Raw genomic sequence first — 14872 nt, forward strand, 5'->3', positions numbered from 1 at the left:
ATAACTATGGCTATGGACATCAGTATCTTTCTCTAGAAAGTCTACAGCTTTCTATATTTCCCATTTTCTATTTCACAGAAAATCTATATACTTTTAATATTGCATTTAATAGGTAGGCTGGACTTTGAAATTACCAAGTGTCTTTATTACCATCTCTTTCTTGTTGCTCTAAATATAGAATTCCCAAGACATTTTCCCCTTCATTTAAACAACGGATTTTTGTCTTTTCTTCTCTTTCTTTTCAGGTGTGTTTCAGGTGACATTCAGCTTTTGAGATTATTGGAGGCCCATGGTGAGGACCATCAGTGGGATACAGCGTATCTATAACGATGGCCGTAGACATCAGTATCTTTCTCTAGAAAATTTACAGCTTTCTATATTTCCTATTTTCTATTTCACAGAAAATCTATATGCTTTTAATATTGCATTTAAGGTTATTAGGATATATCCAGTAGAGTTTTACAGACGTTAGTTCAGTGTAACTTTGTAACTAAATTATATTCTACCAGAAATTAGTACACACCTGCTTTTGAATGTTAATATAGGTACATGAATAACGCAATCACTATTAATATATTGCGCACCACATTAACACATATTAAATTACAAAATCGATAGCATACGACGTAACAACTTTAGAAATCAGTCTTCTTCTCTTTTTACAGATATGTACGTCCGTAAACTAAGTTTGGAAAATATAGCAGTTGGCGGCTTCATTTTACAAAGTGCGAAGTAACAGGAAAAGGATAGTTTAAAGAGAAACATGGCAAAAGATGCTGTGATTTTACAAAACTGAATTAAAATTGAGAAACTATTGAACAATATAATTCTACGTCCTATAATGGACGAATATTTAGTACGGACGAAATGTTTAACACAAATTTTACTTGCATTCATTTTCTACCCACGAACAATTTTTCTTTTTTATCTCTACACAAGTATCGATTTTCAACTTTCTCCTGTCTGTCACTGTATGCCATAGCTAAAAGCAAATACTCGCATATTTATTTATTCCACGTAGCGCAACTTGCTAATGTCAGTTGGTAATAATATGGAAGCGGAAAGCGACATATCTAAGACTCCGTCTGCAAACGCAATTCTTCTGGGAAAGATAACAGGGACATTAGATTTTCAAATCAGTTCGGCAACCGGTTCGAGAGAAAACAGGGATCAAAGGAATCATTCTTTTTGAAGTAGTACAACACTCTGTGAATCAACAATATAGTTCTTATGTATACGAATTCTGGATTTCATCATCCGGATCTGAAATACAAGAAAGTCTGTTGAAAATTGGACGAATACTCTGATTTTGAAAACATTTTGAAACTCCGCTGTTATGAAATTCAACTAGCTATGGCTAAATAAATTTTATGCAGAAGCGATAGTACTTGTTAGACTCCTTTGAGATAAACGTGACTCAATCTATGCTACTCAGCCTAAGTTATTCCTATCTCATTACAAGACATTTAGTACCAGCAATGGTGTACACATTTTGCAGAGATGACAAAGGAGTACTTGAGCAGTGAATTACTCGCTACAGTTCTAAAGCTGAATATTTGATAGAGCCATATTTAAACGTTTATTATAAGCTCAGGATGGCTAGCTATTCACGTTGCATAGCAATTTTTTATTACATACATATGTTCACAATAAATACCTTGCCATTTCTACATAAATTTTCGGATTGGCTTCAAATTTCGCCAATACAATCACGACAGTTGTGTCTCATTGTATATGCACAACCCTAATGAAACTCAGCGAGAGTATTGTTAGCTATTGTTCTCACGTAGCAACAATCTGGTGGTACTTCAGATTTGCTGGACTTCAAGCTTCCATTGATTTATCAGCAGAATCCCTGAAGAATTAGTACATCGATGTAGGTGAATAATTAAATTCTGTATGTGGATCAGAATTTGAAGAAAACGATTTTCAACTTATCTCGTTGCTAGCATTTTCTCTTCCTCGAGAGATGCTCTTGAACGTCCCGCAAGAATTCTTCTTTCCCAAGCAGGTCCAGAAACGACCATTTCCTAACATCCTTCTTTCAAAATGTAACGCAAACGTAAACATAACCTAAAAATGCAAACGTAAAAATGTCCATATGTGGAAATATTTTTGCGAACGAGCGTACCTTGGAATTGTCTTAGCACTGTAAATCAGTTGTTTGATTAGGAGTGTAAACCGAAGACAATCGGCGATTACTTGAGAATAATTCCGATGGAAATGAATTTCCTCGTGCCACGCTTATCGATGATCGCGGCCACGATGCTACAGACTGCTGTCGGCTCGCAACAAAAGGCGTTCAAGTGCTTTTCACCAAATCGGGACTCTCGCACGTGCTACTTTGTACATAGGTGTGCTACGTGCCAGGTTCAGTCGATGGCTGTGCTCGATTACACAGAACTCGAACCAGAGCATGTGCATCTGCCTTATACATGATCACAGAGCGCTCTACTCTACACAGAAAATACTGTTAAACGAGATAAAAACAGCGAGCGAATGAGAGATAGGTGCCGAGCGAGTTTACGTTTGTAGAATGACTGCTTTCGGCGTCCGCAGCCGGAATCGAGAACTGTCGCAAGAAATATGCAGGCAAATATCAAGCACAATAGAGCCTTTTCCCAGCACTCGTTACTCGAATAGCCTAACATCAGAACGCTCTATTATCCAAATTTCTGAATTTTTTATTAGCGATCGTATAGAACCTATGCTTTCCTTTGATCGATTTAGTGAATTGTAATTCTAAGAATTTAGTCTGAATGTTAAGAATTAGAACAGATACGAACACGATATTGAAAATTATGCGAAGCACGTAGATTCCTCGATAGACAAACCTTAAATACGCCGACGTAATGAAATGGCTTCGTCGCGAGACGAAAATAACGACGATTTTATACAAATGGAAACAAGAAACGAAAGTGGTAACGAAGCATTTGCGGTACTCAAAAAAGGGCTTCGATGGTTCCAAGTATACAAAGAATTCATTTTCCAAAGTGCGAAGTAATAGGAAAAAGATAGTTTGAAGAGAAAAATGGCAAAAGATGCTGTGATTTTACAAAACTGAATTAAAATTGAGAAATTAATATACAAAATAATTCTACGTCCTATGATAGACGAATGGCAAAAGATGCTGTGATTTTACAAAACTGAATTAAAATTGAGAAATTAACATACAATATAATTCTTCGTCTTATAATAGACGAATGACAAAAGATGCTGTGATTTTACANAAACTGAATTAAAATTGAGAAATTAATATACAAAATAATTCTACGTCCTATGATAGACGAATGGCAAAAGATGCTGTGATTTTGCAAAACTGAATTAAAATTGAGAAATTAACATACAATATAATTCTACGTTCTATAATAGACAAATATTTAGTAACTCTGTATAGTTGCTTACGTTGAAAGAAATATGTAGCATATTAAAAAGATATGGAATGCATAAACATTTAACGAAACTATCAATTAATCTTAATATGTATTTAAGTAAGCGCAATGTCTCTCTGTTAGTTCGAATAAGGCAGACTCTATTGCATTTGTAATTACTTAGGTTTATTCTACTTTATAGTATTTAGTATTTTACGTTAAAGACAACGCCCGGTTTTTAATACATTTATCGATAATCGCCAAGGTAAAAGTTAGTGTCGTGTCAGTATGAATCCGTGTCAATTAGCACGTGTTTCTTTCTTTGAGTCTTCTGAGCAAAGCCGAGTTTTCCACCCTGTGTTGACGTGCTTTGTAATATCTTCCTCTTCTATATCTTCTAATAATATCTGCTACAATTAATACTTGACACTAACAATTGTGCAGTTTCATGACAACTTACAAACTTTTCTCTATGATAAATTCCAACTTATCTTTCAACAAAACCATTATATTTTCCTGTTTATTTTAAACTTCTTCTTAAACGCTAAAAAATATTGACGTTCATTTCTTCCAGGCGTTAATTACACGAACTAATTATACGAAGTAAATCTGTTTCGCAGTTTGAACTGTTTCTAAGAACAGCTACATCGCAGAACGTAATTGAATATCCGAATATTAATGTGACATGAAAATAAGACAATTTTTCGTTTAAAATCCACTGTACAATAATTTCGTCCGACACAAACCACAAATACAAACAGTGCCCTGTTTGAATATGAATATGATTAACTCCCATGCTTTTTTTTCACATCGTGTTCATGACTCGCTTAATGAAAAAGAATTAAATCTACTTTTCTTTCTTACATAGGCATAGATTCAACGTCGTATCAGGTACAAAGCGGATATGGTTAAAGTATCATGTCAATTATTTTGCTTTCAAGAATTAAATTGCTTTCCTTTCTTTAATTGGTATCGCTTTTTGCGGTAGATTTACCAAGAACAGAAGTAACGAACGGGGAAGCGTTATTTTTCATTTTTCTTGTTCCCCTCGTGTCTCGCATACCTTTATTGTTTTTAGTACTCTGCTGAATGACCAACGTAACACAGTAGAACTTGGTACATTGGAACGAAATTGTAGTTAGTGCGCAATTAAACGAACTCCTGCCGATTGATTCCACTTGTCTAAACCTCCATTACTCGAACGAAAAATCTTGAGCGATGGGATGAATCAGTGAATTTCTATCACACCAACTGCTTACTGCCTGACAGGTTCGTACAAACGAGGTTCTATCGTGCGTAATCTTCAATATAGTAGAATCTTGATTGTCAGGATTAAACCTGACACACGTTAATCGAATTTTTTTCGATAATAATTGTTTTCATTCGAGACACGATCATTGATCTCTTCATTTCTCTCGCCACCTCTTTTACAAATATCGCTACTAAGCAGAAATTGCCGAATAAAAAGATAATAATTTCTAGCAATTTCTATTCTGGATCGCCCAATTTTTCATATTCCTTTGCGTTTGCAAACTTTCATTCCCTAAATGTGAATTACATACTGCAGTTTACGTTCTTCTTTCCGCCTCTTCGTGCAAATATAACTTGCAACAGTACATGTTCAAAGTTGTGCTTAAACTGTCGCGTTTATCGTAGCATTCTCATAGTAAGGATAATCCAATTCGTATTATTTCGTAGTAGCAATTTCTCACGACCCCAAATATTTGACATCGCGGAAATGAAAAGTTTCGCGGACACTGTACATGATTTTAATTAAAATTTATTTGAGAAAGTAAAAAAAGAAAAAAAAAAAGTGGTCAAAAAGGGAATGCTGAAATCGATATTAATACTCTGACAGATTGTGCTTTTAATGGAGGGATTTAACGAGAAACTTTGACCTCTCGCCTATCATACTTTTCGCCATGTAATTTCAATTTAACAGACAACTTTTAATCAAAGATGAATAGAACTAAGCTGTTATGTCCATACAAGAAGTTTGTCGAGAAAAAGAACGAAGCAAGCGATGAGATCTATCATCGTCGCCAAGTTCAAAAAAAGGGCCTTTTGTTACGCATTGTTCTCCATTGCGTAAGATAACGCAGCAGCGTTTCACACCCGAGGCTGTCCGATGAATATAGCGTTGCAAGTAGGTTAACGCTGGGAAATCGTATTGCTAAGTTGTTGCCGAAATCCCAGCAGTAAAGTAAACAGTAGCCCGCATAATGTGCTTCGCGAAATAAAAGCCAAACAGATTTTACTGCCGCCGGAGAACAAACTTTCTAAATTACCGTTTGCAGGACATAAACCTCGTTACATTCTGCACGGAACGATTCTTAAATTTTAATGGTTTCTCAACATGCATAGAGACTTGGAAAATAAGCAAACTGTGCGGCGATGTTTTGTAACTCGGCTCGCAACTTCGATTTTGTTTAAACTTCAATACGTTTGAGAAGGTGAAAATATCATTTGGAAAAGATGTTGCGAACGATTCTAAGTGCTTTTAATTTCGCATTAAAAGTACACCTGAACCAAAGCTAGAACTCACGTTGAATTTTGTAATTTTTATTTGGAAATTTGTTCAGTGTGCAAGTAAGTGGCCACGTCGATGTTTAAAAAGGTAAAATATGATTTAAAAAAGTGTTGCAAGCAATTCTAAATACTTTTAATAACGTACCAAAGCTAAGACTGGAGTTAACTATGTAAACACAAATTCAGTGGCAGTAAACGCTAAAAAGTAAACAGGTGAAAAAGAAAGGTCTGATTAACGACGAATGCGATTAACAAAGGATAACAAATAAATAATAAATAAAAGTATAAATCATCAAACAACAAATTGCAAATGGGTGAGAACCCAAATTGCAGGATAGAATAGATACGTATGTACATTATGAGTATTTATACATTTGGTATTCCAAAAAATTGGGCTTTATGATACTTCATCACATAGTCGCCAGCTTACTAAAAATTTATTTCTATTAATTAATGGGTGTAACAAAAGTAAGTCTACTTAAACTCAATATTTTTTTTCCTAAGCAAATTTATCTGTGCTACAACTCAATAAATCTACGTACAAAATGATTCATAAATATACGCCCACGCTGCAGAAAGCGAATGTACACGTTGAAGCAAGTAAAAAGCATCATATGAAAATACGTGCTACGTAGCTTAGTTTTCGAATTATGGATATTCAATGAAAATGTTCAAGCGTTCTGCCTACACTGCCCACACTGTCTCGATATTTATACTGCACGCCCTAACGTTGTTACGCAGCTGAAGTATTAGGTTGTCCGGAAAGTTTCTTTCGCTTCATAAGGAAATAATAGACGCACAATGTTTTTTGTTTTATATTAGTTTATTGAATTATGCAGAAACATAATAATAGAAATATAACGAAATGGATCGATAAAATAATATAAAACAGAAATTGTTGTTTATCTATTATCACCTTATGAAACGAAAGAAACTTTTCGGACAACCTAATACATTTTGATCTACAGTAAAATTCACGACTTTTGTCTTTCCGCTATCAGAACAATAATGAAGTCACAAGGATGCGATACAGGCTGCCTGAAATTCTGTCTGGTTGATTATCACACGAAAAAGCTAAATTATCTACAAAATGCTTTCTATTCGTGGATCAGCCTATATATTGCGAGACTGAATATCTGGATTGACGATTAGACTGAATTTTTGTGCAATTAGGGAAGATAATGAAATGCGAAAAATGCTGAATAATATGCAAAGGTATGCACAGTATTTTTTATCGTTGCAATATTTACCGAGTAAAACAAATATTTGCTTCAGGTTTCTGTAAAATCGTGAATTTGCATAAACATCCACGATCCATCGACGACTCGATTATATCTAATAGAATTCTACGGCCAATTTCGAATAAAAGTCGATTAAGTTCTAAGAGAAAGCCATCCCCTTTTCGGAATTGTTATTAAAGAATGGCCGAACGTACTGAGTTAGGGTTGCCCGTTTATATTCTGAATCGTCGATAACGAATCTTGAATTTCAAGCTTCGAATCCGACCATGATCTTCTATTTCCGACACGATGGCACTGCAATTCGCAAATTGAATTTCAGATTGCGAAATTGAAACTTCAAATTCGAAAGATCAAGTATGAATATCAAACCGGTTGGTATTGATTTTCGCGAAGAAACGATGAATCGGCCGTGTCGCTCGCGTTGCTCTCATTTCGCGAAAGATCAAATCCGATTCGCTTTCGCAAATACACGTTTTTACGAACAGTTAGTGCGTACACCGTGGCCAGTTGCTTTTTATTCCTCTGGCGAGCTTCCTTCGCCGCAACGTAACTCAACTGCGAAGTGTGAGCCGCGTTTCGCGCCTCGAGTTTTATTTATTTCTTATTAATTTACGATCAATTCTCGCATTGAGAATTTTCAGTAATTTTCTCTGGCGTGGCGCAGTGACATGGTTAATTATTTATAATAAGTTAATACTTGTTATAGATAAGTATTATAAATAAGTAATTATTACTTAATATAAATATCTAATTAAATCTTGTGCTTAGGTCTAACGGGTAGTACTTTTTTAGTCTGCGGATCTGGTACGACGTGTTGAGTAATTTAGTTATTACGGGGTTCCGATGTTTATTGACTCTTTTCCTATATCTGTTGCTATATTTAGCTATTTCTTCTTTGACTGTGGGTATATTGAGGATACCAGGACATACCAGGGTGCATTTATTAGGGATCTTAGCGTTTTCGATTGGAAGCGTTGAAGTACCTCAATGTTGGAATTACGCGCCTCGAGTGACCAGAAAATCCTCCGAGTATTTGCACTCGAAATATAACGACATTCACAACGCAAATACCAGAAGAAGCCATAGTTTCGCTGTACAACGTGGTTCAATTAAATGGGTTCACCTAGATATCTGTATTATTTGTTGTTGCATAGAAAAGCTTCTCGGGAGAAAGTTACGCGGTTTCAGAGAGCACGTATAGTGCTGGAAATAGGCCAAAATAGAATTTTAGTGATCATATTTTTACGAGATCTCAAGGTGACTGGAATGTTTCGTCGATGATCCTATGGTTATTTCTGGATATCTTCGTAGAGTGTGAAAAAACAAATTCGACGACGTTGGCGACCGACCTTCTTCAATGACTACGCATTAAATCTCGACAAACTCCACGGTGCTTAATCAGCACAACTGAACTAACGTAATTCACGCTGACGTTTTTCTAACGCGATAGACGTCTACGTGCTAAGCTAAATGAACCCACGCCAATAGACCAATCTAGCGAATGGCCTTAGTTGAAAAAAGGGGAAAGAGGGAAGAGAAGAAAAAAAAATTAATGTAGCCCGTCGCCATAACAGAAAATTTACAGACACCCATCGATCAACTTCAAAAGTGGTCGAAAAAATCAGGCCTAAAGTTCTCAGAGAACCGCCCAACATCCCCGAAATTGTTTCTAGGAAACACAGGGATAGAATACCCGAAGAACATTAAGCTTCTTGGGCTCGTTTTCTACGGCGAATTGACATCCCCCATACAAAGCACCTAAAAGAATCCTACGCAAAAATACAGAGCATCGCTAAGCATCATTAGCCAACGACAACTGAACGATAGAGCAGGAGATTCATTTAAACACAAAAGGATTTATTTTAGTAACAAAGTGGAACACGTTACGATAATTCCTGTTAACCGTGGAAGTTATGTCGCGGCATCGACACTTTGTTGGTACAGTGCAGTTAGCTATCTTTGATTGGTAACTGGTTCTCGTTATGCCATTCACCGGCAACAAAGAACAGCTTCTGCATTCTCCTGGACGCGTGCGTTTAATCACTGTAAATTCCATTTACCGGTGTGACGCAACCTTTTGACAAAAGCGATACCTAATACCGTGTGTACACGGGGGGGCTGACGTTAATCGGCTCCTGCTACCGCAATAACAAGGCAGATCAGCGCACGAAGCGAGACCTTTGCACGATGGCTCACGGGGATTACGTAGACCGGTTGAAACGACAGAAACGCCAGAAACGACGGATACGTGCTCCAACGACGAGATAGTTGGGCAAGTTGCCACAACGTCCACCCGGACCCGCTCTAGCTTCTAGGAACCTAGACTAATTACCTACATACTATCAGTCGCCAGCTGGCCTTCGTGATGCTGACCTGCCTGCAGTTCGGCGCGATCGTTTTTCTATCACGGCGACCGAGACTAACGGGTCGGGACGGATAGACACGCAGCATGTCCTTCTTTATCCTTGAAGAAGAAAATCTCTGGAAACGGCGCAACGCGCCACTAATTAATCGATTGATCGATCGATCCGGTCGAGTAAAATTGTGTAATTAATTGACTAATTAATTAAGGCCGTGGCTTGTCGTCTCCGAATACGGTTGCCGGTGAGCGCGGAAGGAACGTTGATTATAAGCCCTCAGGTTGATTGTTATAGGTGGTTAATTAATTGCTCTCGGTATCGAAATTACGCAGTTCCGAGTGTTTTCGCGGATTTATCGGCGAAGTGTCTGTCAACGACGACCGCTTCAATTACCCTAAAAGTATCGGAAAAGAACGACTTGTAATTTTGTACGTGGTTAGAGCTTTGTATCGTCTTCCACGTATTCGTGGTTTTAATCTCGCCCGAGATTACTTTTCTTATTTTCATTCACACGATCGATGGAATGAAATCTGTATAAAGATTTTTCATACGTCTGCATATTATGTGCACTTTGTACATCTCTGCGGCTTTAAATTTAGTTTCACACGAATGCATAAAAATGCCCGGTCTATTAATAATTTAACGCGAATTTAGCGAGGAGGAAGACACTTTCTACGCTGAAGTTACATTTTAATGGTTACGTGCATCCTTAAACAACGTTACTTCGTAAAGCATAGGAATGAATTAAAATCTTTGTCTATCTTTACCTCGAATTTCGAAAAGCTAATTTTCAAAATGTAGGGGAACCTAGAAGAAAAATTACGTCTTCTCGTTTAGAGAAGTGAAAGCAATGAGAGCAATTTAAAGGAAGAAGATCTAATTTGCAATTTTCATCTAAAACTCTAAAATAAATTAAACTAGGTATAGCATTTTCTATAACGCTTGGCAGGTAAAATAATATCCTAGCGAGGTTTCATTTCTTTAATTATGCTCCCGAAAATTTGCTTAAAAATCCGCAATCTCTTCATCGTTGTACTATGCTGTGGGGCTACGGTAAAGGATTAAGTTGGCCGTAATATTTAGTCATTTTTCCATGACAGTTAATTTCACCACTTTGCCCAACGTGAGTCATCCATCGTTACTCTTATCGTTACTATTTATCCTCTTTCTGCTCTTCCTCTTCTTTTATGCTAAGACTGTTACCGGACTGGAAATGGAATGCAGTTAGGTGATCTTTAATCGCTTCAGCTCGCAAAACTTTTCACGGTTAGGTTTAACTGTTAACTACTCGCGCCAAAGGGAAGCACATTGCGCGTTCAAGCTGCATAATTTCGCGAGTTTTGTAGCTACACATTCAGCTGGAAAGCTACGGCGAAGGATACAGTTAACCGAAGAGGCCCGCCCTAAGAATCAGATTACTGTTTGGGCCCAGGTTACCGAACGTAATTATCTTACGATTAGCAAGTGCTCTAGTGCTGTTCCAAACCAGGCTACTTCTACAGTTCTGACCGCTATTAGAACCTGCACAGCAAACTGCGCCAACTACTATGCCTTTAGAAACTTGACCAACGCCTACGCTGCAACCCGGCAAGTTGATAATGAGAGTGACGGTTGCAGAATCGATAAACCGAACGTAATTAAATGTGAACAATCGTTAATTTATAGTGTAATAATTGTATGTACGCTTGCGCTCAAAACTTTCAAGCACTCTTTACTTTGCGAACAGAACTAGCTTTATCGCGCAATTTCCGACCAACGAGACTATGTTGCAATTATAACTTTCGTCTATAAATAGAATTAATTACGTTTTATATAATATTAGGTTGTCCGGAAAGTGTCTTTCTTTCGCGAACGTGTTTTTCTCACAGTGAACAGTGCACGTTCGTACAAACGTGAAAGCAAGTCTGTGAAATGTCTCGGTGTTTATCTCAACAGAACGTAATTCGACAAAATAATACAAAACAAAAAACGTCGTGCGTCTATTATTTCCGAATAAAACGAAAGAAACTTTTCGGACAACCTAATAGAAGAGTAATATCATGGAGAAAATATTTCTCTACATAAGGAAGTCATCGTCCTCTTTAAATTAATCTATTTCGTGCATTCTCTGGGCAACAAGAATATATCGTAATTATAACTTTCAACTTTGGGTAGAATTAATTACAGTTTAATTCATGGAAGAATAACAAACTATTTCTTTACGTAAGGAAGTCACTGTTTCTTTTTGTTTCGAACATGCTCGACAATTTTGACTGACATGTATACAAAGATAATACAACCATATTTTGCAAATTGCTTCTCTACATTTATATTCAGAATTTATACATGAAATTTTGCAATTACCTCGCTTAAGATTGAAGCCAAACCATTGACAACTAAAAGATCGAGACTTACGATGATACTGATAATTTGAAAAGATTGCAGATTATTTGCCACATTTTTAATAGAAAATATTGTTTCCCTTTATTTGATCTTATTGTTCATCTGACTAATTTAATACGTATTATTTGCCATTACGTAACAAATTCATCGCGATGATGAAGAGATTACGACGAGGGATACAAATAATGGAAATAAGCCATCGACGGAACGTATTAAAATGGTTTAATTAATCAATACAGTACATTAAACTGCTATGCGCGTGGTTTCGAAAAAAAAAAACTCGACAAACACGTCTGCACAAGCGCAACTTCAAGTAGGAAGTCTAATGAGCGAATGCGCCAATTAAAACGGCGCAGTAATTAAATGACTGATCGATGATGGGATTAATGTAATTACGACAAAGTAACGTTGCATTGGACGGTATAATCAATAGATACTCGCTAATGGCATCAACGAGAGTCGATTATATGCTATACGTCCTTGTATTCATTTAATCCGTCATTAACCCGAGACCATGTAAAACGACATCAGTTGATTATGGATAATTATAAAGTCATACCGATGGAATGTCAAATATTACAGTATCTGTGTCTCTTCTTTAAATCATGCTGTGTGCGCTGCTCTTTCTTACATAAGTAATATGCCAATATTTATGCATTTGTGAGGAAACTTAAAGGTGCGTAGAATGTATGTTAAAAGTATACCGGGCGTTCCAGTCTTTTCTGGCCGAACATTTCCAGTACGTTCGACGGGTCAAGATAGGAAAAATGTGTCATCGTTAAAGAATTTCAAAGAGTAATCAATTGAATTTATTGCCGCCGTCAATCATGTATTGACAGCAGTGAGGAATATTTTGAAATGAAGCTATGGTTGGAGCGGTCGAGGTGTCACGATACCTTCTGACTACTGCCATATGTAAATATTTCTGATACTTTGTACCGCAGTACAAGTACAGTCTCATCTTGTATATTTTTTGAGATAACTCTTTAACAATGTTGCCAATGATGTGTGTCTATACGACGTTACAATGTAGTGACATTTGACCGAAAAAACTGCACCTCCCTGTATATTAGATTGTAATAAAAAATTCGTTCTGGTTTTACCGTAATTATACGTATTACGTATTATACTGTAACAAATATAAAAACAGAACGAATTTATGTTACAACCCAATAAAATACAGAGGACAAAGTACTCTAGTATAACAGTATAGTATACTATATAAGTACAATATTTAGTAGGCGATAGAATTTTTTGAATACCTGGATTCCACTTCTTTAAATTATATCTTTTTAATTTACATTTACAAAAATTATTCGGCTTATTAAAATTGCCAACTGCAATTGTAATGCGCGTTTCCAATCGAAATTTCATTGTCCATCGATCGATTCTCCATATATGAGAGTTAAAAAATTAACACAGCTCACCTGATAGTTGTAATGTGGCAATTTCGATACGGACTAAGCAGCAGCTTACCTGAAATAAAATACGACAGAATGTAAGTGAGAATTTCGTAAAAGAATATCTTCGTACGTAGTTAAAATGTACACATTAGCATTAAATTTAAAATTTAGCTACTTCTGTCAAGATTACTTCGTAACTCATTTATTTATCTATCTATTTAATTAGGATTTCATGGATTTTGTAAGACTAAATTAATATTCATAGAATGGAGATCGTAAGAAACGAATCAGAAATAATTTTCTAAAGTTTAAACGGTTAAGAGGCACATGGTGGCAATGAAGAGGCAGTAAATTTGCAAATCTACAGTCAATTGATCTTCTTTAATTCTAAACACACACTACCTAGGTACACTATTTCTTAATAAAAGTCCATTCCATCAGTAATTAAGTTTCCAGCCAATCAATTGATATAAAAGATGCAGCAGACCATACCTTCTCCCCTAATCCAAATAAACATAATTTACACGTATCTGTAGGAATTTATTTCATCATTATTTCATTCTTTATCTCTACCACCAATCTATTTTATCGTACACGTCAGTGAATTAAGACAATTGTTGTTAAAAAATTAACAGTTGCTGTCTTTCTTCTGCGATGCTCTAATCGCACAATATTAAGTGCTCTCTACACGTTGAAACATGTTGCGATGCATGCATCGACACTTTGGTTTCATGAAATTTGCAACAGCTTCAGTTCACCTCTTACCAATTCTTCTCAGTTTGTGATGTGGTGCCAGCGTTGAAACGCGTGTTTCGAAATGTTTAATTATTTTTCAGCTCCAGTATTATTGTCATTAACTCATTGGAGACCAAGCTGTGAAATAATGTTGCTTGGAAGCTACGCGAATCGGACGGAATTTCGATGAATCGAAACTTTAAAAATTCAAAGATTTTCGCTCTTCCCTTGAGGTTCGAGTCAGCGAGCCTCGACTCTTACTATTCAAATTCATTTTCAAATTCAATAAGGTGGAATAATATGCCAATAATGTGTCCTTAACAGGTTAATAAGAGGTATGACGACCATAGAGAATAGGAAATTATAGAATGTTGCTTTCGAAAAGAAATTTATTCCCCTAGAAAATTATATTCGGTTGCCTGGTTCCTGCATCGATACAAGCTGCTTTCGATACACATCTATGTATGTACATACATTGTAACATGTATCATGGATTCTAGAGGTATCGATGCCACGCATCGCAACATGTTTCGACGTGTAGAGCCTCCTTAGTTCGATCTGTGATACAAGCGTAGGTTAATTTGACCTAAATTTCGAGCAGCCGTTAAATTCAATTATTTTGATGTTGCACGGGACACAACCGGCTATTATGTGAATTTTACAAATTTATCGCGTTGAGCAATCCATTCACAATGTTATGGAAAAGTGCAAGAATACGCAGAACACGCCTGATATGCTTTGCATAGCACATAAAATATGCAAAAATATGCAAAGCTTAGCAGCTATTAAGGTATTCAATAAATAAAAGAAACTTCTGTTTAGGCTCCATTCTTTTATCTACCTTTCTATGA

General features: G+C 36.3%; 1 protein-coding gene across 1 annotated transcript in view; it reads right to left on the reverse strand.

Annotated features, from left to right (window-relative positions):
* The window catches only part of LOC122571660 (CCR4-NOT transcription complex subunit 6-like), a 925145-nt gene that overhangs the window by 347204 nt on the left and 563069 nt on the right, over window positions 1–14872 (reverse strand). The window contains exon 4 of the mRNA XM_043735708.1: window positions 13311–13359. Within this exon, the coding sequence (XP_043591643.1) occupies window positions 13311–13359 (49 nt within the window). The remainder of the gene's footprint in view (window positions 1–13310; window positions 13360–14872) is intronic.

Source organism: Bombus pyrosoma, linkage group LG10 (assembly GCF_014825855.1).
Source record: "Bombus pyrosoma isolate SC7728 linkage group LG10, ASM1482585v1, whole genome shotgun sequence".
Lineage (NCBI taxonomy): Eukaryota > Metazoa > Arthropoda > Insecta > Hymenoptera > Apidae > Bombus > Bombus pyrosoma.